At 39.5% G+C, this 25,840-nt stretch overlaps 1 protein-coding gene and 1 pseudogene across 2 annotated transcripts in view; both read left to right on the top strand.

Annotated features, from left to right (window-relative positions):
• The first annotated feature begins 1,267 nt into the window (after positions 1 to 1,267).
• Positions 1,268 to 25,840, top strand: part of LOC113671737 (scavenger receptor cysteine-rich domain-containing protein DMBT1) — a 38,343-nt gene continuing 13,770 nt past the window's right edge. Inside the window, exons 1-6 of the mRNA XM_089210835.1 lie at positions 1,268 to 1,437; positions 8,268 to 8,306; positions 13,005 to 13,316; positions 13,723 to 14,034; positions 16,907 to 17,233; positions 18,229 to 18,540. Of these exons, the coding sequence (XP_089066961.1) occupies positions 1,296 to 1,437; positions 8,268 to 8,306; positions 13,005 to 13,316; positions 13,723 to 14,034; positions 16,907 to 17,233; positions 18,229 to 18,540 (1,444 nt within the window). The 5' untranslated portion in view covers positions 1,268 to 1,295. The remainder of the gene's footprint in view (positions 1,438 to 8,267; positions 8,307 to 13,004; positions 13,317 to 13,722; positions 14,035 to 16,906; positions 17,234 to 18,228; positions 18,541 to 25,840) is intronic.
• On the top strand, positions 23,857 to 25,273 carry LOC149044107 (uncharacterized; annotated as a pseudogene). The gene has a single exon (XR_016187407.1). The product of XR_016187407.1 is annotated as an uncharacterized LOC149044107 (transcript).

Below are 25,840 nucleotides of genomic sequence, written 5' to 3'. Positions count from 1 at the left end.
ATATATTTGTTGTGTCAGTTTTTGTGTTGATAATTAATTAATATTCATAAGTCACGTGCAGTGTCTTTATATCTGATAAAACACCGCATACTAATAAGGATGAGGTTTATCGATATAAAGTCACTGCACGTGATGTATTATCTACCATTTGATAGGTTAATGGGCTTATGAATTATTAATGAGTTTTTGAAGTTATTATAACGTGAGCAGAAGCGAAAATTCTTCGAGAGAAAACGAAATGGACAGTCCGAGTTTTGAAGGTTTTCACGCTTAGTTAAATTGCAAGTTTACGTACGGTAATAAAAATATAACACAGCTAACACTCGAATAGTTTACATAGTTTCGTATTAAAAAACAAAACAGAGCAAAACAGGATAAAACAGGAATGATGAAAAATATGGCCAACTGGCGTAACTGTTAAAATTCATACTTAAATCATGACGGTGTCAGAGTGAGTGTGATCATGCTAACGGATCCATCGCGGCTAGCTAATCATGGCGATCTCCGGTCATCGCAGTTTTTTATATCCATTTTTCAGGTAAATTATCAATACGTAACAAAATGATTTCGAGTTCAATTTGATGTAAATAAGCACTTATAAATCTATCAAAGACAATGAATTGCACTTGCCCCATGGACCCGTATAATTTTGTTGGCTTTGAAAAATTCTCTAGATGGCTGAGTTTCCTAATTTCCCCATACTCAACAAAATAAGAAGCATTAAAGAACTGTCATCTGAGAGTTTGTTGGGACGGGAAAATCTTATAATTGTTGATTCAAATAAATCACCTCTCGGGTTATGGTTTTAGTAGCAATAGCGTTTGCAAATGCAACATTATCCAATTTGGTACCTAATACAAGCTCTATCTCACTTCTAAACCGACCATTTAGCTTGATTTTTAAATGCCTTTTTATTGACTCTGAACAATCAAATTGCTGAGCGAGTTAGAACTCTTTTTCAGAACCATAAGAGAAATAACTGCGAGCCCACCCGAGGGATGATTACAAGCTTTCAACGAAATCTTGAGCTATCGTATTTTGATTTACGTTACATTTTTTATTTCTAAAACCGAGGTTGTCTTATCTTCTCGACAAGTTTAAGCGAATAAGACACTAGCTTAGAACAAGCACACAATACATAACTTACTCAATACCCTCATTATGTTTTTCAAACAAAATATTTCCTTCTGAAATCTGCTACTTTTAATTTCATACGCCGATAATAAATATATCGTCACAAATGGACTGATTTGCATATGTTACAGACGTTTTAAGACAAACATTGGTTCCACTGAATGATTAAACAACAGTCTTATTATTGTACGCCCTCAAGGCTGAATATGTCTGCTGTACCAGGAAACTATTGTGGAATGCGACTTATCAGGATCTTCAACGTATTCGGAATGAAGCTTGGAGTGTTTATGTTTCTTCTTGGAGGTAAGCAATTCTTTCATGATAACTTCTTTTTGTTAATGAATTTTAAACAAATCAGTTTGTGACTCGAGATGTCCATCGCATGATCATTGTAATGAGGGCGAAGTTTGAATATGCTATCACGCGATAAAAATTAACTTTGAGTTAAGAATTAAACTGTCTTAGTGCAAATCCACTGCACGTTCATCACCCATCAGCAATACAGGCTCATCTTTTAATTAGTTAATTAGCTAAATCTTACCTCGGACAAACAAATTATTGAAAGCTGCGCCACATTGTATTTGCCCCTGTGTACGCCTTTGAGTTTCATTCAAGGCTCACTGAAATCGTCATTAACTCGAAAGTGGAACGAAGGGCCTTCTAGGAAGCCAAGTTCTGTTAAACAAGTAGATATTTATTCACCAAAAGGTTGCTTACGACTGACTGGAACATGATCGAAAAGTGAGTGTCATGCGGCTTACATAATGATAGGGTGCCACAGCAGAAGAGGAGCTTATCAGTGAATTAGCGAAATTATTTTCCATGGACAGTTCGAAAACGCGAAAATTCGACCATTTTGACAACAGTAACACAATGTTTGGCTCTCCCCTCTCTCTCGTAACTACTGAACAATTTCCTTATTTACTCGAATAAGCACCGCAGGCGGTGCATGTCTGGGCAGTTTTAAGTGGCTGACTCCTCAATTTATTCGTCTTTCTTTTATACTTAGCTCCCGCTTGTTTTCTTGTCAAAGTCTCTATTTCCTCGAGCTTCCGTAACAAGCTCGAGAACCTTTGTAGAAAGTACAGAAGAATACTTGAATGGAAGGAAACGGGCTTCAAAGTCTTTAAATCGACAAATCTGTCTCAAACGACAGATATGGAAATATTTTGATGCGTGATCTCTGTCGTGTGTTAAGATTAATGACAAAAGGAAGGTAGATAAATTTCGCAATGATATACTGTATTCACAAAGGGAAACGTGAAGCATCTGTTGGGTGATTCATGCTAACCAGTGAGTATCATTTAGCACTAACACAAGTCGACTTTGAGGGCATACGCGTGACCCAACACTGGAGGACCGAAAACGAGAATTGGCGATATTTTCAATAACAATTTTAGTCCAGTGTTTAGGTGCTGGTTTCGCATTCGTATGACAAAAAATAAGGAAAGGCTACGACCCAGCGCAAAAATTTTGACATAAAAATAGTTAGTCGAAAATCCGCTCAAAATAATTTCTGTGATCTAACAAAAACTCTATTAATCAGTAGCATTTGCGAATACAACTACCTCCCACCCCTCTCTGCCTACTAAAAGTTCGTCCTCCACCCCACAGTATGCCTCCCACCCCCCCTGAGTACTGATAGACTGCATCCCACCCCTCCCTAAATAATAATGGTCTACCTCTTTCCCCCCCACCCCACCGCAATAAAATGGTCCAAACAAATGGTCCCAAAAAAATAGTCCAAATAATAGTCCAATAGTCCGGGGGTCCAATGGTCCAGTCTATATCTTATCCTATGCCGGGAAACATGAGCCTTTCAAGCTAGCCACTTTTAATTATTATTATACTACTTTTGTTATCATTATTATTATTATTGTTAATATTACTACTTGTTACCAAATTGTGCTATAGCAGAAGCCAAATGTAGTCTTAAGCTGTCTTTTTTAATGCTTGTCTTCATGCTGATTTTCGCGTATCTATTTAGCTGCCATACGGCTATATGTTACACATATAGCCATGTTTTAGGGTTTTAAAGGTTTCATTTTGTTTTACCTTTTTAAGCAATTTTATTCTTTCTTTGAGTTTATTTCGCAAACCGTCGTGGCTATATTTTACAAATATTTAGCAGCTCATTTATCATGTTTTGAGATGTACAGATTTCATTTGATTTGACCTTACTCTTCGTCGCGCACCTTGTGTGCGGTGCGCTCCTGAGGCATAAATCTATTGCGTCAGCCATGCGCCTGAAGTCTTGAGGGTCGTGGGTGACTGATCACAACTTGAGTAGTCATCAGTTTACTGAAAGAACAAAAACATACTGTAAATCATGGACTCGACTAGACTGGACTGAACTAAATTAGTAAAACGAAGATGAGTAAAATACACGGACTGGTAAAACACGGATGAGCATAGCTCGGATTAGTAAAACACAGACCAGTCACACGCGACGAAAACATTTGTCCTTATGTAAATGATCATTCTATCACCAAAGAACGATATCAATTAAATGTCCTATATTAAAAAAAAACCAGCAGAATTTCATCCTTCGTATGTGATTACGTTCTCCTAGGATCAGAACCATTCATGATTACTTTCCTAAAGAGGAGCAAGTTCATCTTATCAACATTTTTAACAGAAACACTATTTAAAGTTTTACGAGTGCATGTGCAACTGAAACAAATAACATTAGATCCATTCAGGTCATCTTCTTACTAAAAAACATTACGTGTAATGAAAACAAATCCTGAAAGTTTTCAAATTCATGAAAATCATTTTATAAGAGATGCATCAAATATTTAGCTTCTAAAATGTGGAGGGATGGGCAAAACTACGTTTCTTTCCCTATTTCTGTTGTCAATATATTTTTTCATTTTTTGTCTTAATATCTGGTCACTTTAGATGTGGATCGAGTCGTTTCGACTGCAAACTGCAAGTCTTCCTCGCGCTATGAGATCGATTAAGTACGGGTTATTTACATGCTGTTTTTCTCGGCTGTGATTGGATGGAATTCCATGGTGCATCCGCTGCCGCACGGCTCTCCTGCTGTTGTGTTTCTTGATCGTTGGCATCCAGGCCTCTAAGATCTCTATTCCATTGTCCCTATTAATGCTGTTAAGGTGAAGTCTTATGTAAATTGCCTCTTTCACCTTGCGTGTGCAGAATTGGGGATCACGATCAATAAACTTTACTTCGTTCTAGAGCGAGCGGTGTCCGTTGTTGTCGGCGTGCTCTGAAACACGAAAGCAGGAGAGCCGTGTGGCAGCAGATCACAAAGGGAACCTGATCTGAAGATGCACCAATCACAGCCGTATAATTTCATCCAAGCACAACAGCTTAAAGGTGACGCGTACTCAATCGACCTCATTGCCTGAAACGTCACGATCCACATCCAAAGTGACCACATCGTGAGAAGAATCATAACATGTCTCATTCAAAAGTGTTATTTAACATGAGGACGAACCAAAACTTATTTTTAACGAAATAACACTTTTTTCGTTGTTTGCCTCCCATCGCACAAGTGTAACGCTTGCAGCGTTTACCTTTACATTCTAAGGGAGTATTTTTAACGCTGTGCTTTGAGATTAGGGATATATATACTTATGCTTTAACAGGTGTATCCATATACTTCTGCCCCTATTAAAAGTAGTGGATAAGTGATTGACATCGTTCTTTGGCTGAGAGATGATCGTTTCAATTTAAAAAAAAAAAAATTTGTGCGTGTATTTCATTTATTAGTCCGCTTCGGATACACTGATACAGTCCAGTCCAGTAAATGAACCACAAAGTGGTAATACGAGGCAATGTAGGACTGATGAGTAATGTATTTAGAAAAACATAACTTCCTCCAAACACAAGGGGGAATGGAAGAATGCGCGAAAGTTTGTCTGAAACGAGTTTATAAGGGCCACTTGATTACTCTCCCAGCTTTCAGTGCCCCTGTCACAGATACGTTACAAGAGTAGGAACAGTGATTTCTGGCTGGTGACATCGAGTAGTCATAAACAATACAGGTCTTAACGAAGTTTAGGGTAATTTGGTATTATAACCTGAGTTGATAATGTAAATTGGCCAACGTAAAGAGTTAAAAAGCTGACGTTTCGAGCGTCAGCCCTGCGATAGACGAAGGGCTAACGCTCGAAACGTCAGCTTTTTAACTCTTTACGTCGGCCAATTCACGTTATCAACTCAGTTGATAAAGCTAAATTACCTCGTTATACTTTCCCACCGACGCAGCACCACAGATTCTTTAGAAACTTACCTCCCTTTATTAACGCAGTCAAGCCACAAAAAATTTCTCTACGTTTCTCTTTCGACAGCACCCACCCTATTTTCATAAACTTTATTTAATCACGGGCAATTCATCAGCTATTTACGAAAGGATTAAAAACTATTGACTAATTAATTATTTAACTATATCAATTACACTATACTGATGCTTTCACGAATGCCGTGCCTGAGAGAGGTTTGCTGATTTCTCGTGTAAACATCCCGAGGAATTGCGCGCACCCAGACTTGAAAGGAAGGCTATCTCACATTGTGGTGCCACTGTAACTGAAACTATTTTTTAAATAATTTGAGCGTGCAAATCGAACATTGAGTTTGTTCTTGGAGTCCCTCAGGTCGTAGCTTGTATTGCGTTCAGAGAATTTCGAAGTTAACCCATGTAGGCATTTGAATACCATGGTGGCCTTTTTGTATGTTCCACTGTTTTCCAATTCCTAACAATTGGCCAGTGTCAGCATCATAAGTGAGAATGTCAGAGCGCTCTATTCGCAATTTTTGCAGCTTTTCTTGTAAAGTTACAAGAGAGGCTGTATTTAAGCTTGATGTATAAGATGAAAGGTCATCTAGGTAACCAAGTGTCTAACACGTTTCATGGCCCCAATTCCAGAAGCGATCTTTTTTTTGTTAGGTTTTCGATGTGGCAATTCCAGCTGAGTTTGTCTTCAATTGTTACACCAAGTGATTTGGAGTTAAGACCTGTTACACTTGAGCACCAATCACTGTGACTGATTGGGAAGCAGTAAGAATACTTAGCATTTGGCAAGATCCTATTAGTATAAATTCGGTCTCATTCATATATAGAGTAAGTTTGTTTGCATTTAACCAAGTATGTAATTCAATAGGTCTTCATTAAAACATGATTCAATGTTGCCGCCATCATTATCTGCATATGCGAGATGCATGTCATTGGCGTACATCCTCGGTTCACAGTTTGACAAACAATTTGGAAGGTCCGATTTATGTCACATAAGTATAATAAAATTAACAGTAGACCGAGGATGGTTCCCTGAGGGACACCGCTGGTTAGTAGTCGGCTGTCATATAGGGACCCACTAACTGAGCACTGTTGTTGTGTCAACCGTATCGAAAGCTTTCTCTTGATCTAGAAAAATAACCCAGCTGACCCTACCAACGTTTATATTATATGCTCAGGAGTTACTTGTCTCAAGCAAAGCTTTAACAATTAAGTAAATAGCACAAAATCCCGACTGATGTTTGCATATTATATCGTGCTTCTCTTAATAGGCATATAATAGTTCGTAAACTGTTCTCTCCAATACCTTGACCAAATCTGAGATAACCGAGATAAAACGGTAATTGTTTACGTTGACTAGATCACCTTTCTTGAAAAGGGGTGTGACTCTAGCAGATTTCCAGTCTTCTGGGAGTTTACCCTGTCTGATAGTTTAATTTAAATTATCGCAAATGAGGTCGGTGCGCTCCCGAACAAGTCTTGCAGATATTCTGTCTAAGCCAGTTACCTTGGACGTGTTTGGTTTGTTCATAAGTGAAAAGACTTTGTTTGCATTGGTTGCATGGAGATGAAATCGTGTATCTGTGCACATGGGATGTCTTTGGTAGTCTCAGCCATCCGAGTAAATCTCACAGGCAAGTTCTAGACCAATGGTGGAAAAGTGGTTATTAAACCCGTTTGATATCTCCTTCGGATTAGTTATCGTCAATTTATTCACTTCTAAAAGTGCCGTCACTGGAGTTTTCTCAGATTTCCGGGACGTTAACTCGTTGATTTCTGCTAAGTCTTTCGAGAAGCACCCTTGTACTCTGTAAAGCTTTTTTGATAGTATGCTGATTTGACTTATCTTATTTATATTTTAGTTACATTCCACTGTCATTTGTACAACACCCAATCAATGGGAGCTTTTGGTCAATGGTTTTAATATTTAAGACGTCTCGTTTATGCATTGAACCTTTTACTCCTGATGTGATTCACGGAGAACTACGCAAGCGAACGCGCTTTGTCCTCAGTGGAGCGGATCTGTTAGCTAGGGCCAAAAATGCGTACAAATTTGGAATGGAGAATCCATAAACGTTCTCCCAAGATTGGGATAAGATGTCATTTCGAAAGCTTTGTCCGTCAAATTTCCGGAAATTTCTATAAGTTACTGTATTATCTCCATTAGACATCCAGTTCAGGGCAATTTTTCTGTCTGTAACGACGAATTATTTCGTATCCAGGGATGTGGGCTTCAGGTCTGATCCTTATCGGCCCTGAGATGAGTCGCTAAGTCCGTAAACATCAGCAATACTCATCAGTTTGAGTCAAATCGGGAAGAAGTCATATTACCGCTCAGATCTCCCGTTGCGAAATACACTACATTTTCACTGATAAGTTTCCCGATAAGAGATTCGAAAGGCGAATAGATGCCAGTAGGAGCGTCTGGTGGTCTATTCCACGTGACAACTACAACCGGTTTTGATCTGAGCCTTCGAATTTCCAAGCAGAAGTTTTCAGGGCATTCATATAAAGATTATTTCGAATGATAAAATTTCCAGAGTTTGTTGCATAAAAAGATACCCCTCCCACGCCGTTTGTAATTCTGTAACGACGAATTATTTCGTATCCAGGGATGTGGGCTTCATTATCATATGTATCTTCTTCGAGTTTAGTCTCGTTTATTGATAGAATATCTACATAATTATTAGCTAAGAGTATCCTAAGCTCGTCTATGTGAGTATGCTAATTTCAGACCGCGCCGAGGAGGTAAAATCTGGGTGGAGTTTGCCCCTCCATAATTTGTTATTTTAATTCTGTATTTATTACATAAAATACAAGATATAGAAATAATTTCAATCTAGAAAACTTAAAAAAGTGTTTTTTCTTTCAGGTATTTTGGTGTCTCTCACTAAAGCAGCAAGTGTTACTGGTAAGTGCTACAGTGCGTCAACTTAAGCATTATCATAAGAATTTGCCCGAATGATAAGTAAACTTTAAATCATTTGGTCTGATCGTCAGGATGAAGGTAGCCTTGAGAAAAACTGTTGCCGGTATTAGAGACTGCGTTTCGAAAACCTCGACGGTGGTCACCATCAGAGCTGCAAACTTTTTTTGTCATTCGAGTGTTATGTGTCCGTTCGTGCAAAATGACCTATCACTTTAGGTGAACCAGCTACTGGATTGAGCCAGCGCTCACCTTTAGTCAGAGTTTTATTTTTAGGTAAAATTAGCCAAGAATTTAAATCAAGTAAGGATTATTGTCATCTCTGTGTAAAGACAACTGATAAATTTTAAATTAAATGATGAAGCAGATAATAAGACAATTGAGACACGTCAAATACACGTGTTGTTATTTACTTACGTGAGTAATGTTCACTTACTTTAGACCAGGGCCCAGTTGTATAAAGGTCGGACAACGCTATCAAACGGATAAATTGCTATCTGGTTGATAAGTGAGAGCAAAACCTATAGCGTTATCTACCGAACAGAGTTTCATTCAAACTTTCGAACAACCGGGGCCTGATTTATTGCTCGCATCTAACCATCGATGAGGTAGTTATGAGTTACCTTCGAGACTAATATCTCGAGATTTAAAGAATCCAAGCTTCTAAAATCACGTTTTACATTCGAGATTTACATTAACTTACATTTTGTAGTATTTTGAAGCATTAAAGACGAATGAAAGCAAGTATTGTCTCTCAGTCTTTCCGAAGTCCAGTTGCCGCAGATATCTGGAAATTAGAGACGAATTTCTTCCCGCTACCATTAGTCAAGCAAGCATTCCGAGTTTAGTTTACTCACAATACATATTGTTTGTTCAGTAAAGCATGTTACAGCTAATCGCCCCAACAGGATGACCTTCCTTCCGAGCCGTAAACTTATCGTAAAGTTTCAAAACTCATTTTTAACTCGTGAATTACGCGCATGCGCAAGAGCGAGTTATAGATACGATGTAGGGAATAGCACTCGCTCGCTTGCTCGATTGGTCGAGTCCTGTAAACTTTTTTTCGATTGTAGGCTTTTGAGTGCATTTGATAGTTTTTGGCGAGCAATAAACAAACGAAATGGCGACCTTTGTTGCTAAGAACAGTGGTGGGGTAGAAAAGAAGCCAATGATAATCTTAAAAGAGTGGTTTTTTTTTCGTTTTAGTTTCAACAAGCAGCGCCAGTGACCGGCAGGCATGCAAGGATTCATACTCAAATAACAGAACAATCTTCGTTTTTCATAAAATTGTAATTCACAATCCTTGAACTTGAAAACAATCCGAAGATTCATTGCAAATATCACTTGCGAAGCGCACGGAGTTTACAGATGTTCAAAAGCTTTTTCTGATATGGCGTGAGATTGAGGACAATCAAAGTGCTCTGTGAGCAAACTCGTGAATTGACACATGATTTTTTTAGATTATGTTTAATGTTATCTGGTTTAGGGAATTTTGTGGTTGATTGTCATATCTAGAGTACGAGCAGTAGTTCAGTGTTCGCTAATGTAGCAAAGAAACAAAGTAACGTTGGGATAAGAAGGCATTACAATTGAAATGATCATGCTATTACATTTGACAAGGTGGATGATGTCATGTGTTTTAAACGTCTATCATTTTTGTTTCTGGTTCAAAAGAAAAGGTTGGAAGTAAATGTGGGAGAAAAGTGAAATTTACTGTCTTTCGTTGTAAATATTAGAAAATCAAGGCAATACTGTCTTAATGAAAACATTAACGATTCCCTCTTTATCAAATGAGACAAACGGGAACGAGTTTTGAGTGATATAATTAAGCCAAGCCTGCCACCGTCATTTTGGATCTCCGCCTGGGTAGATTTAAGTCACGTGCTAGGCAACGTATAATCAATAACAAGATAGAATTTCATTTCAGGCCTAGTTATCAATTTCGTGGTGTGTAACTTTCGCATTTTAGTACGTTGTATCTATATGGAATCTTCAATTTGTCTTAAAAACTTAAAAGAAAATTTTTCTTTAAAAATTCACTGAAATCGGTAGCTAAAATTGTTTGTTTAGGTGTTATCTGATTTTCGTGTTAACTTGTTATTTCGTCAGTCGTCGGCATCTTTTGTTGCTTCACACAGGAAAAACACACGCGACGAAACGTAATGATCAACTTTGTCCTCAATCTCACGCTATAACAGAAAAAGCTTTTGAACATCTGTAAACTCCGAGCGCTTCGCAGTAAGTGATATTTTCAATGAATCTTGGGATTGTTTTCAAGTTCAAGGATTGTAAATTACAATTTTATGAAAAACGAAGGTTGTTCTGTTATTTCAGTGTGAATCCTTGCATGCCTGCCAGTCGCTGGCGCCGCTTGTTGAAACTAAAACGAAAAAAAAACTCTTTCAAGATTATCATTGGCTTCTTTTTCACCCCACCACTATTCTTAGCAACAAAGGTCGCCATTTCGTCTGTTTATTGCTCGCCAAAAACTATAAAATGCACTCAAAAGCCTAAAATCTAAAAAAAGTTTACAGGAATCGACCAATCGAGCGAGCGAGCGAGCGAGCGAGCGAGCGAGCGAATTCCATTCCCCACATCGTATCTATAACTCGCTCTTGCGCATGCGCGCAATTCACGAGTTAAAAACGATCATTACATTTCGTATCGTGTGTTTTTCCTGTGTGAAGCAACAAAAGATGCCGGCGACTGACGTAATTACAAATTTACACGATAATCAAATTACACCTAAACAAACAATTTTAGCTACCGATTTTCAGTGAATTTTTAACGAACAATTTTCTTTTAAGTTTCAAGACAATTTGAAGATTCAAAATACGTATTAAGTACTAAAATGCGAAAGTTATACACCGCAAAATTGATAAATAGGCCTGAAATGAAATTCTATCTTGTTAGTGATTATACGTTGCCTAGCACGTGACTAAAATCTACCCAGGCGGAGATCCAAAATGACGGTGGCAGTCTTGGCTCAGAAATATCACTCAAAACTCGTTCCCGTTTGTCTCATTTGATAAAGAGGGAATCATTAATGTTTTCATTAAGACAGTATTGCCTTGATTTTCTAATTTTAACAATGATAGACAGTAAATTTCACTTTTCACCCACATTTACTTCCAACCTTTTCTTTTGAACCAGAAACAAAAATGATATACGTTTAAAACACATGACATCATCCACCCTTGTCAAATGTAATAGCATGATCATTTCAATTGTAATGCCTTCTTATCCCAACGTTACTTTGTTTCTTTGCTACATTAGCGAACACTGAACTACTGCTTGTACTCTAGATACGACAATCAATCACAAAATTCCCTAAACCAGATAACATTAAACATAATCCAAAAAATCATGTGTCAATTCACGAGTTTGCTCATAGAGCACTTTGATTTACTTTCCATACCTATAATGGAAAGCTGTATTGATCACTTTTTAAACTTCACGCGTGAAATGCCCTATTTTGTAAACCCATGTACATTATTGTACTTAGTTACAGGCAATTGCATTTATTGAAAAAGAGAGTTAAAAGTCTACAAGTTGTCTTCGTTGGATTTCCCTAATTCATAAGTGAATTTTTAAATCACATAAAAAGCTCCCCCACTTCGCAAATTAAATTTGGGTACACTCTTAACCAAATTCGTTCCTTTTCAATCTAATTTCAGTGCTTTAATGCAGCATTCATTCCTCGAATGGTCCTCAACAGTTCCTTATTGCTAACTTTTCTTACCATCGTCTATTGGAACAAGCATGTACCATTTAGAGCAAACAAGACACGCTATTCCGCCAAAAAATCTAAAAATTTCTAATTGCGTTTGAGCGAGTTATGCTGATGCGGTGATAAGAATCGATGTTTAGGCCCCATTTCCTAGGAAATTGATCCTGACTTGATTTTTGATGGGTATGGGGATATGCCCAGGAACGCTTAACATCTGTCTGATAACATGGCTTATCAAAGCTGGCATTTCTTTGCCGCGCACTTCAACGTATTTCTTAGTACAAAATTCAATGGTCTCCTTCGGACCATACCCTCCATTTTCAGTTCAGGCAGGTCGTGGGCGGTGCGACCATGTCTTGTCCGTCTTCTTAAGGGCGTAGTTTTCCATTTTTGTGGGTTCAGGGGACTTCACGTCTCTGGCAATGTTTTGATTGCGTGAATTATGGTTATTCAGTAGTTTTTTTGGCGGCACTGCTATCTACACCTGATGTTGAAGTATTTATCATGTTTAGTAAGACGAGGTATTTTCTCACCCTGAGCTAATGGGTTTGTTTAACTTACGCATCATTATCGTTACAGCAAATTCCACTATGCCACTGGCCCTGCTTTGCTAACTGAGATGGTTATGAGCTGGCTGCCTCAGGTCTTGATGAACCTTAGCTATAATATATGACTCATTACCTTCACCATAAATTCATCGCTGAGGGCTGCCACCAGGGATTATATCTCATTATTCTATTAGAAGAGGACAACTCTACCCTATACTTAAAAAATAACTAATAGGGTTCCTTCATTACTTAGATCAAGAGAAAATATTTTCCTATTATCATGATTTTCTCTTGCTCAGATGTATGGTTCACAATTTACTGATTGGTTCTATTCATGCAGAGAATTGGCGAACAACTATGGAGTTCAACTACTCAGAATATTCTCTACGTATTTATTATCAACAGTTCGTTTAATGAGTTCCACCAATTCGCCATCCTCCGGTCGAGTTGAGGTGCAATACAAAGGTGTATGGGGAACCATTTGTGACTACTCATGGGACTTACAGGACGCTACTGTAGTTTGTCGCCAGCTTGGATACGATGGAGCTTTATCTGCACCAGGAAGAGCAATATTTGGACGAGGGGCAGGACAAATATGGCTAAGTCATGTGCAATGTGTAGGAAATGAGACATCAATATCACAGTGCAATCACATGGGATGGGGAGTTCACTACTGCCAGCATAGTTATGACGCTAGTGTAGTTTGCCGACCCGCAGGTAAAGCAATAATGAATGTATACAGAGGCGTAACAATCTCAGTAAAATCAGGGAAACCTCATTTCTTCCCTTCACTTTTGAATTGCTCCGTCCGTGGAAAGAATGAATGAACCAACGCGAAAAAAATTTTGGTGTAACCAATAGTTATAGGATAACATAACAATTATTTGTCTTCGTTCCCTTTTTAATGATCACCCAAGATCCCCCCCCCCCCCCCAGATCTCTCTCCCAGTACAATTTTTTCACTGATTGTGAGACACTAAATGATCGAAGGGGAGTATCCAGGCAAACTACCCTATATTTTAAATCTAATTTTTTAACTCTCTCTGAAATTGGCCACATGAATGTTATGTGTCGACCGGCTTTATCATGGATTTTAGCAAACTTTTTTTCCTCACACAAACAGTTCGTCTAGTAAGTCGTGGCCCTTCGCTATCTTCTGGTCGAGTTGAAGTGTTGTACAATGGTACGTGGGGAACCATTTGTGACGGCTCATGGGACTTACAAGACGCTGAGGTAGTTTGCCATCAGCTTGGATACGAAGGAGCTTTATCAGCACCTGGTGATTCCGCATTTGGATATGGACCTGGCCAGATATGGCTGGATGACGTAAATTGTGTAGGAAATGAGATTTTGATATCGCAGTGTTCCCACAGAGGATGGGGAGTTCACAACTGTGGACAGAATAGTAACGCTGGTGTTGTGTGCCGACCCGCAGGTACGTATTAGATTATCATTTGTTGTCATAGACATCAACGAAATGCGGCAATTTCTAAAGGTAATCACAAGATTTTGAGTGCAATAGAGATAGATCATATGATTATTTGTTAATAATATACATGGAAAACAATGACTCTGTTTTCATATTTAGTCGTGCCTATTCCGTGTCATGGCTCGCTGGTTCCGTCTACATCAAGGTTATTGCTTGAAAGTGACAACTTGTTTTTCAATTGATCATGGCGACCAAAAAATTGCCGCTTAATTGGAGTGCTGTTCAGGGTATATCCTTAATGAGTACTGGTACTACTCGTTATAAACTTGTTTATTCTAAGAACTCGTCTTATCAATGTTTGTAGTCGATTCTAATTAAGACGAAATCGATCAAAAGTTTGAAGCTTTTCTAGAGATAAACCAGAAATACCGTCCTCCTCATATAGTGTAGCTAAGTGTGGCTTTTCAGGAGCTGCTGTGTTTCCCATGTTGAAAGTGACTTGGTAATGGTGGAAATGGTTTATGTTTATGAAACACTGACGTTGATCATTCTGGCCAGATATATAACTTGTCATCTGAAACCCGAAAGCTGTTCGGTTGAAGTTGTAAGTAAGGCTATCTCCTCGAGCTAGCGGAATGTTGATTTTTCGTGGCTGATAGCGTGGGAGAACTGCCGTTGTATTCTTTGATATTCTTCCTAAAAACCATTCAGTAACTATTCGTTTCTGTGGCCGGTTATTTTGACGATAGACTTTCGCTTTAGGCCTGTTGTCTTTAACTTAAACAGTTTTCCTGGCGCTGTAATTGGATACGGTTTTCACTGTTTCTTCCAGGGTTGTTCCTTTAATGACCGACTTCATCACGTCGTTAATTTTCTTCACTCCCATCGGCTGTCGCTTGCAATAGTCTTGCAAGGAAAAAATTTGCTCTCAAGAAAGATAAAGTAGACCAGTTTTATGCATTTTGAGAGTACAACGCCATAAAAAATCTTTGAGGATTGCAACGGGAATTCTTTCTTCTACAGTTGCGAACAATCTTGGAAGAACGCCTTTGAGCTTTGCGGACAGTCCGGACTGTTGTGTTTTTCTCGGGTTCTTAATGAATTCAACGTGCTCTTTGTTTTTTTCATCCAATCTAAATAAAAAATCTTGAACTGTAAAGACCAAGACCAAAATGCTGGGTCAGGAGCCCCCAAACTGTATGGACAAGTACTTCAAGACTTCACTTTCCAACTTATTTTTTTCCATACGGCTCATTTTCCTGTTAGTTTAGTTAGTGAAGTTAGTCAGTTAGTTATTTGGTTCAGTATGATGTAGTATTTCGTTTATATTTGGAATGAAGTGACTGTATGAACTCGAATTCCGAAGTTATTTAGGTTTAAGCTGTCCGCAATGAGTTTCCTAAATGCGACAGTGTCGGCTAACTTCCACAAATTGACGTACATAGTTTGTCTACTAGCATACCCACTCATGTATATCAATGGTGAATATGTAAACATGTTCTCTAGAGCTAATCAGTGGAAAGTAGAGAAGAAGAGAAGAATGTAAACAGTGCAGAAGAGTAGAGACAGAATTCCGTCGTGCCTTCCGCCGAGCGTGGTGTGCTCGATAGTTAGTTCCCATTGACATTTGATAGCGTAACATTCATTTGTTGTTCTTTTACTTCTCGCCTTCTTCGGACGCTTGCCTTTGCCTTGCTGCATGAGCAATTAGTCTTTTCCTCACGAACTTGGTTGCAGCTTTTAATTTCGAGCTCTTTGTTACGAATAATCGAGCTTTTGCATTCTTCCTCTGCTAGGTATGGGTAAATAGCAGTAACATTACACGAAGGATAGAACGCTCGAAATGTTCCCAGTCTCTCTTACGAACGGTTGCCGGGGTGTACTTTGCTCAAGGCCTCTGTTAGGTGCTTTTTAATACTCTAGTCATAATATTTTGCGCTTTTTTGGGTGTTCCTCTTCCTTGCTTCTCCTTCAATCTCTGAATTATAACGTTGTTACTTTCCCTCAACCCGTCCGCCATTTTGTTTTATCTTGCCCCCACGAATTTTCCGTCAATTACTTTAATTTGAACTTTTTGCACTCAATTTCAACTGTCCACACTGTTTGGGTTGAACTGACTAGTTCTCAGCCAATGAGCATGCTGGATTTTTTCATGCATTTTATTGATCGTGTAACTAAAACATGATATCTTCGCAATGTTCAGAGACCGTTCAGTTCATGTCTTCCTACATGTGCAGATGACATTGTCGTCAGGGAATCAGAATAGATCAACTAGGCGTTCTTGCGCTTAGCGTGGGTCTTATTTACTTTCTCTGCAACCTCTCGAACTGGAAGAATTACTTCATTCGGTCTCGTGTTTTCCCTTTAAAAATTTCTTGCTCTAGCTGCTTTTTAGGCTCTTTCTAACTCAATAGAGCGAGTTAATCACCAGGTATCATCGTTATTGGTGGATAAGTATCGAAGGCGTCCGTTCTCTAACAAAGCATCGTCCTCACGGCCGATAACCACGATCTTTTTACGATATTGACGAGAAGCTTGATGGGAATTCATCGTGATTGTCATGTTTTTTTTATTTTGAGGGGTTTTTTTTAATTTTTTTTTTCAGATAAATTTTGAAATGGACGCTTTTAAAATAACAAGAAATTGGTGTTGTTTGTAGAAGTACAGTGATGTGAGTTCGGTTGTTCACAGTCTGGGACAAGTGATGTTGGGAACGTGATTTGTTTAAAAATTTAAGTAAGTCTTGGGTCTAAAGGGATTTTAGAGGGCGCGGTTTCTAATTTGCTCATTACCTTACCAGAACTATTTGAAAAGGTAAATTAGAATTACTCTTTGATTAAGCCTTTTTAAACGCTCCCTTTTATTTCCACTTACACAGCTGTTCGTTTGGTAAACCCTTTTAATTACCCATCTTCTGGTCGTGTTGAGGTGCAACACAGTGGTACATGGGGAACCATTTGTCGAAACTCATGGGACGTGAGGGACGCTGAAGTAGTTTGCCGCCAGCTTGGATTCGATGGCGCTTTAACAGCGTTCGCATGGGCATGGGCATGGGCATCACTTGGAAAAAGAGTAGGCCAGATATGGTTGGATGATTTGCAATGCCGAGGAAATGAGACATCAATATCAGAATGCTCTCACTTAGGATGGGGAGTTCATGACTGTAATCATTATCATGACGTTGGCGTAGTTTGTCGACCTGCAGGTAAGGCGGCGAGAAATCATTAAAAGTAAAAAAAATTTGTAGTTGTAATTGTAAGTTCACCTAAAAGACTTATTTAGGGGGGTTCCCGTTAAAGCCCATGAGCTTGTTGGTAATTCGGGTGTTGGCTAGTACGATGATTTTTCTGATTTTGACCGTCTTGTCCAATTTCCGCCAGGGGTTGTGATTAGTTCATCAAAAGACTTCCTTGTGGACTAACACCAAAGTTCTTTTTTTGGCTTTCGCACTCAAAGATTAATTGGCAGATCAGCAGCATTAGGTTCGTTGTTGTTCATTAGTAAGATCCTCGTGAAAGAATTTGGCTTAATGCTCTAACAAGAACTATTTAATCTTCCAAGGCGAGTTGACCCGCATGACCACCCATTCCTACCGATCGCATACATTTAACAACTATTCCATGAACGGGCGTTAGATCTGAGATGATAATAGTCAACGGGACGCGTAGCACCGAGTTGCCTATAAATAGGCTCGTATCCAACAACCACGAATTTAATAATTGTTTCATTGTATTTCACCAAATCCTGGACGTCTGGATATTTGGAGCTTTTTCAGCTTCGCAACAGTTGGCGCAATTCATTTACATACAAGGTGACTCGGAGTATGAGCTGATAACCGAAGTTAAGATAACTAATCAGAACACCAGAAATGCAATATTCGCTGTTGCAAATTTAATAAATGTATGTGTAAAAGCGTTTATTGCATAGTTGGTATTAAGCGTATCTAAGTAAGAGTGAGGTCAACGTTCTACAGTGTCAGAGTTAGTCGGAGATTTAATAAAGAGAGGAGAAAAGAAGGAAGTGAATATCCTGCGAGGGGAAGCTACCGTTTACAGTGTCAAATAAAAAACAAAAGGGAAAGATCTCGAGTTCTTAGTGCCTTCAGACATATATGGTTGACTCTTTAGCTGGTTTCCCCTAAAATACATAACAACAAAGTTTATTAGCCTAAGTACGATTGTATTTTCATATCACCAACAGTGCGTTTGGTGAGTCCCATAAAATCACCATCTTCTGGTCGAGTTGAAGTGTTTTACAATGGTACATGGGGAACCATTTGTGACAACTCGTGGGACTTACAGGACGCTAATGTAGTTTGTCATGAGCTTGAATTCGAAGGAGCTTTATCAGTGTCTGATGCTGCAGCATTTGGACAAGGAACTGGTCAGATATGGCTGGATGGCATTAAATGTGTAGGAAATGAGACATCAATATCAGAATGCAGCCATGGCGGATGGGGAGTTAACAACTGTGGACATAGTGAAGACGCTGGTGTGGTGTGCCGAAACGCAGGTAAAATGACGATTTATGCTCATTACACCATGATATATCTATTGCCTTTCGGGAATAAATGCTAAAATACATGGAGAATAGTTCCATTTTTTTAATTTCCTCGTTTATGAGTGCTTGCTGAATATAATCCAGACTAACGTTATATAGGGGTGGAGAAACTTCTTGATAAACCTCCTGGCAAAGTCACAACTTGATGGTTTTCGGGAATAGGCACTCGAATCGCGGAAAATTCGACAGTGATATCTTTTATAAGCTTCGAATGTTGTTCAACTGGTGTGCCTTCTTTTATAGCGCCGGCGTTGCATCATCTGCAAGGACTTCAGAACTATTTTCAAAACCCCAGAGTCGTTTGGCCACAAGAAAATGTAGCCAAGTGTTCCACTTACTACCTTTAACTTTGTCGACCAATCCTGCTACATGTTTAATTTACAGAGAATACTACAAATTTAAGTTGTCATAAATTGAAGATCCTACCCGAAATTCAAGCAACTAACGATTTTGCTTATCTAAAACACAACTCAATACAACCGGACAAAATTCTTCTGAATCCAAAATCGGCTATTTTCACGACATAAAAAAGCTCAAAAGTCTTTGTTCCGCGCTCTCCGACGGTTACACACAATGAATAATATATCAAAGCTGAAAAACTAAGACTGAAAACAATATTGGTTTACACCGCAAGAAAAAAAATAAAGGGGGTAGGTTTCTAAAAAAACTGTGGTGCTGCGTCCGTGGAGATTATAGCAGGTAATTTAGTGTTAACGACTGGGTTGAAAACGTAAATTGGCCACCGTAAAGATTCAAAAGGCTGACGTTTCGAGCGTTAGCTCTTCGTCAGAGCAATTGAGAAAAATATTTTCGTCCAATCGTTAGCTTGATAGAATGCACCTTAAATAGCAACACATCATTCTATTCTGTTAATCTAGTTAAAATTTGCATAGAACTTGTTGTAAAGTAGGTTTGATTGCTAAGCTATGATTGGATGAAATTCCACGGCTGCGATTAGTGCATCTTCGGATCTGGTTCCCTCTATGGTCCGTTGCGGCACGACTCTCCTACTCTCCTCCTGATCGCGGGATCTAAGCCTCTGGGATTCCATTTTCACTCTTCCCGTAGTTATTGTTAAGGTGACTTCTTAAGTGAATAGCTTCTTTCGCATTGCGTGTGTAGAAATGGGGGTCACGATCCGCCCACGTTCCAGAGTGTGCGACTTCCGGTGTTATGGGCGTGCTCTGAAACGGCGGTGGTCTGCGTCTTGGCGAGTTGCATATCCCTGTCATGTTCCTTGATTCTCCCCTACATAAGTCTGCCGGTTTCGCCGATGCAGACCTTCCTGCACTCACACTGAATCTTGTAGACTACGCTGTAGTTAGTCGTCAGTTTGGATACGATGGAGCTTTGACAGCACCTGCAGATGCAGCATTTGGACAAGGAGTTGGTCAGATGTGGCTGACTTACACACAGTGTGTAGGAGACGAGACATCGATATTTGAATGCAATCACGGAGGATGGGGTATTCACAACTGTGGGTATAATAATGACGCCAGTGCTGTGTGCCGACTACCAGGTAAAATAACGGTTCATAAAGAATTGGTTCATGTGTAGCGGGAAGTTTAGAGAGCACGGGAGAAGCGTCAGAGTTGCTCGACACGCAGCCGAAAACAACTCTAGCTTCTCTGAAAAATGTTACGATCTTAAAACAAATCTTCTCTTGAAAAAAACTATTGGGACACATCAACACGTAATATAACATTAATAATATTTACCATTCTAAAGAGTCCTCGACGTCGCAAAGCCCGAGTTGAACTCAGACAGACTTTTTTTCCAAGTTTTAAATCGTATGAAGGAATGGGAATCGTATGGGAATGAAGTATCTTTAACTCCAAAGCCAATTTTGTCGCTTGAATGAGCTACATGCTTATTGTTTATCGAAACGAGTGTTAGCATATTTAATTATTATTTTGAGCTCCAAAAAGGTCTTTCTTAATCGGGATGAAACGGAAAAACAATTTTGAAAGTTTCTTAACCTCGGGTCACAGTCATTATGCAATGAGTTGCCAGGGAAGAAACAGATGCGGTTGGTCAGCTATCGCCATAACGATTGGTTAATTCAAGGAAGGGTAAGAGGCAAGAAAGGACGTGGGGGGGGAGGGGGGTGGTTATCATTGCTCGACAACCTGGAGTTTCCTGACATAAGGTAGCCTGGATAGCAGACAGAAGAGAAGCTGAAGAAAAAATGTGAAGCTATCGCTCGTCTGCATACACGAGGACGCTGTAAACTCACCACAAGTCTCAGCCGATTTGTTAGTTTGTTTAACGGAACTTTATGGTTGGTGTCAAATGCTTTTCTTTACTCGATGAAAACCGCACAAGTTAACCGACTATGTCTAATGTTCGTACAGATTGTAAATAAATAAATAAAAAACTTTATTTAAGGAGGGTAACACACAACAGTAATTCAAATGATGAACTAGTGCCTTCGATCCTAAAAGTACCATAATTAGAATTAAAATTGTCTTCGAGGATTGTAAGACTGGTCGACAGGTCTATAAGAATACAGGCGAAAAACTAGATAAAATAAAATATGCCGTTTGGCTCAAGTTAAATTGCACTTGGACTGAAATGTTCGACCAAACAGTAAATCCATATAACATTAGTTGTTTTATCATTGCGTTGTAGTATAATATGCGCTGTTCAATGGGGAGAAATCTTCCTATCTTCCTAGGCACTGTTATTCTTTGGGATAACCTCTTACAGAGTTTTTCAACATGAACATTAATGCTCAGCTGTCGGTCAGTGGTAAGCCCTTGGAGTTTCTGACCATCCACCTATTCTATATTTGAGTTCCCAAGATGAAGATTCAATGAACCATCGACGATCTTATTTACAAGGTGTTTCCCGGTCACTAGGAGACATTTCGTGACTAGCTTGTTGGCAGCCAACCACTGCGAAAGGTCATCTAGGTCTTGTTGAAGGGCTGATGTGATGCCATGGAGTCCATTTGCCACGTCGGATGAGAAACTGAGAGTGGTGTCATCCGCACAGATGTCGACGGTAGAACTCTGAGCTGCTAAGGGTAGGTTGTTGATGAACAGGAGAAACATGATGGGGCCCAGAATGCTCCCTTGTGGTACTCCAGCTGTCACAGTTCTTGAGGAGGAGCGACATCCGTCAATGACTTCGCACTTCTTGCGTCCATTCAGATGGTTGCGTAGTAAGTCTAGTTCGTTGCCACATATCCCAGAGACATTCAGTTTCGTCAGAAGGAGACCGTGGTCTATCTAGCCCTGTTGTTCTGTTTTTGTCTAAGACAAGGAACAGCCGGTTGAATAGTCGAATGAGGGCGGTCTTGGGGGAGTAGAATTTGCGGAATCCGGACTGGAGGCCTTTTCCTACATCTAGACAGTTTAGAAAGCCGCAAAACTCTAGAACAAAAATTTATCTTCCAAATCGGCACTCGTAATCCCCACGTTATCAGCGAACGTTTTTCATTCAACTAATTTATTCTTGTTTTCTCGTCACCATATTCCCACCAATAGCGTAGCTCCATTTTCTGCCCACAGACCCACACACAACCCACAATTCCTCCAATCGCTCTGACGAAGGGCCGACGCTCAAAACGTCAGCCTTTAAATTCTTTACGGTGGCAAATTTACGTTTTCAACTCAGTTGTTAACACTAAATTACCCTGTTATACTCTCCCACCGACGCAGCACCACAGTTTCTTCGGGAAATTACCCCCTTTATTCAAAAATGGAGTATCTTTTTTGTTTTTTCACGCTAAAGCCTTTCCCCCTGGGACTTAATTTCGTCCTTTGCGATTAACTCGCTTTTCTTTTCGATGCTTTTTTCAACTTGGCGTCAGTGAATGTTCGATGAAACGTCCGTTCCCAAGCTCGATAACTCATCCTTTTGACCGTCCAAAAATACTTGCGCTCTATCATTCGTATCTGAAATCATGTTTCTAGTTTGTCCATTTCTTCGACGACTTTTCTTTAACTTGAAACGTCTTCTTCATCAACAATGTAAAGCAATTTGTTTTTTTACGCGTGTAAAGGCGTACCTCTGTTTCGCTTTTTCCTGTTATTGATCCTGCAGTCTTTCTTCGACGTCCTCTTTAAATGTTTACTCACCGCCGTCCTCCAAGGAATCTTCGCTCGCCGACATGACCTTTTAGCAAACCTCGCTCTGCTATCAGAAAATGTTGGCAAGACTTATTTTTATTGGCCTTCGAAAAATTACCTGGTTTTAAATGGTAGAAAAATTCTCACCATGTTGTGAGAATACCTTCCCTAACACCCGTTCATTAATCCTTTTGTCCATTACCTGACTTTCCACCTCTATCCTTTCGATGAAAGTGCAATCCGTGAATTCCATCGACAGTCAGTAAAACAGAAGCAAAAACACAAAACAATGCAGACAGAACGAGGAGCCCGAAGACCACGACCGCCCGCCATTTTGAAACTTTCCCAAATTGTACCGGCAAGGCACGTAGCGACCGATTCAGTCAAGTGAAATCTTTGGATAGCGTAAGTTAAAGTTGCTGTCAGCAAAATTGGGTGCCTTCCTGAAAATCGCTCCAAGCGCGTTACTTAAAAAGAAACCATTGCAAACTATCTGTCACAGTAAAGCTAATGAAATATTAATTCTTAAACAATAGCCTTTAAAACATAGCTAGCAGAGCCGCGCAATCAAATTCAGTAGACGTAATCGTGCTCAAAATCCCGATAGTGCACGCTGATAGAGTGAGCAAATCGCTTCGCCAGAAATTTTTTTTTTCCCGCGAGCGGCCATTGTTAGCGTGGGGAAAAATAATATATTTGGCGACAATAATGGATACAAATAGAGACTCGGCCCACCAGTCCCAAAACGACGACAATTTTCCGACCTTTTCCCTCGGGCTAGAGTTCTTAAATGAGGCAGAAAAAGGAAAAAACAATGGAAAAGGAGACTCGGCATAAGCGCAGTCACGATTCGCTTCGCTGTCCGGGGATGAAATGTAACAAATTTTGACAGAAAGACACTCTGGTAAAACTAAACAAATGAAAAACTGGTCTGTTTCAACCTTCAAAGGTAAGCTTAAATTTTTCCGTTTTAAAATTGTTAAATATATATTTACAGTTGTTCTCGGAAGTAGTAAAACTCAGGAAAAATTGTCTGCAAAAGTATTAACACATTTAATTACATTAAATTACAGATGAAGCGATAACAGTCTTTCTGTCTGGTTTTCCTTCACGAAAATAACTTTTAAATGGTTTTTTTTAAACTCAAAAAAAATTTGTTTTTATTTTAGCTCGGTGTAACGAGAAACAAATACAAACTCCGATGGAAAACATGACGGTGGGACAACTGGGCACAAACCTGCGCAGGTTCTATGCAGAAGCGAAGAACAAGTCCAGGGAATCCTACAGCAAATCCTCTCTCCTTGGTTTCCGGCACTCTTTTGAGAGATACCTGAATGCATCACCCCTTAGCAGAGGGTTCAAACTGAGTTCAGATCCTCGATTTAAGAGATCAAATGAAATGTTAAACGCTCAGATAGTCCGTTTGAAGCGCCAGGGCGAGGAAAATGTCACCCACAAGCCAGCCATAGAGAGCGAAGATTTGATGAAGTTAAAAACCTTGCCAACCATTGCACTGAGTAATCCACTCGCCTTCCTCCGCAATGTGTGGTTTCAAGTTGTTTTAGTCTTTTGTCAGAGAGGAAGAGAAGGTCAGAGGCAGCTGAAGAAAACGAGATTCAAGTTTGAAGTTGACGCGTCAGGAAGAAGATTTGTTACAATGGCGCATGATGAAGCGAAAAAAAAACTATCCCGGGGGAGTGAGTGATGTACCCAGCAGCGAGAAATTGGCAAGAATATATGAAACACCTGAAGAGAACGACGGATACAAAGCTTTGAAGTTTTACATGGCCAAACTCAATCCTCAGTGCGATGCTTTCTTTCAGTATCCGAGAAAGAATTCTAAGTGGAATTATGACGATGAAGTTTGGTTCGACGCCCGACCAATTGGTGGCAACAAACTCAACGGGATGATGAAAATCATCAGTGAGGAAGCGAAACTCTCCAAAATGTACACCAACCACAGAGTCAGAGCCACCGCAATCACCTTATAGTCGAATGCTGGTGTACAGAACCGCCACGTAATGGCAATCTTTGGTCACCACAGCGAACAAAGTCTTTTACACTACAACAAGCAGCCCTCGACATCACAGCTCCGCACCTGCAGCGAAGTACTTTCGCAAGGCTTGACATCCGACAGATCCGAATCTCTTGCTGTCACCGCCATAAACATCCAGAAAGAAGTGAAGGAAAACAGTATCGTTGTGTCCACTGCAACTGAGAAAACCACAAGCGGCTTCGGATCTTTCTTCAACAACTGCACCGTTCAAAATGTCCACGTCACTCTTGGATCAAATTTTAGCCTCTCTTGTTGACATTTACTGTCATACTGTTTTCAGTGTTTTCTCAAACAATTTGCAACGGTCTATTTTGACTCTTTGTTCGAATTTTGTGCGAACTGTGCGTTTTCTCACAGATACTGAAAATGTGGCGTGTTGTAAATTAACCAATAACAACGCACGTTTGCTTCTCTGTAGTTAATAGAATTCTGTATTTAATCTGGAAATAATTGTTAAGTAAAAGTTCCATTCTTGAGCGTGATTTCTTTTTTAAAAATAAAGAATTTTGTATTTAAACTGCAGTAAAATAAAACTCGAGCTTTCAACAGAAAATTTGAAATCAAACCAATTCCTATTTTGCTTAATATTTCGCTTACCGCGAACAATCACTTCTGATATTGTTGTCGTTTTTCCGCGTCGGATTTGATGCACAGTTCCACCGGCTATGTTATAAAACAATTGGTTCATGTTTTTAGCTGTGCACTATCGAGTTATGGAGCACGTGGGAAGTTTGGAGAGTACTCAAGAAGCTAGAGTTGCCCTCGGCTATTGCCTCGGACAACTCTTACGCTTCTTTCGTGCTCTCCAAACTTCCCACGAGCTCCATAACTCGATAGTGCATGCTAAAGCATGAACCAATTGTTAATTAAACACGAATCTGAAGCTGTTTGCTTGATTAACAACCTTTGAATTACCGCAGACATCCAAACGAACTGGACTGTATCACTCAGCAGATAATAGCTAACATAGCGTGTGAAGCTCTTACGCTATTTCTCTTGAATCCCGAGAAATTCGAATTTGAAACTATGCAAAGAAAAAAATCTCGGTTGTTGTCACGCACCGAGATATTCCCACAAAAATATTTGGAATTTCGTAAAAGCATCCCACAATTCGGTGCAT

The sequence above is a fragment of the Pocillopora damicornis genome, chromosome 6 (assembly GCF_964200805.1).
Source record: "Pocillopora damicornis chromosome 6, jaPocDami1.2, whole genome shotgun sequence".
Taxonomy (NCBI): domain Eukaryota; kingdom Metazoa; phylum Cnidaria; class Anthozoa; order Scleractinia; family Pocilloporidae; genus Pocillopora; species Pocillopora damicornis.
This window is presented reverse-complemented; position numbering and strand designations above follow the sequence as displayed.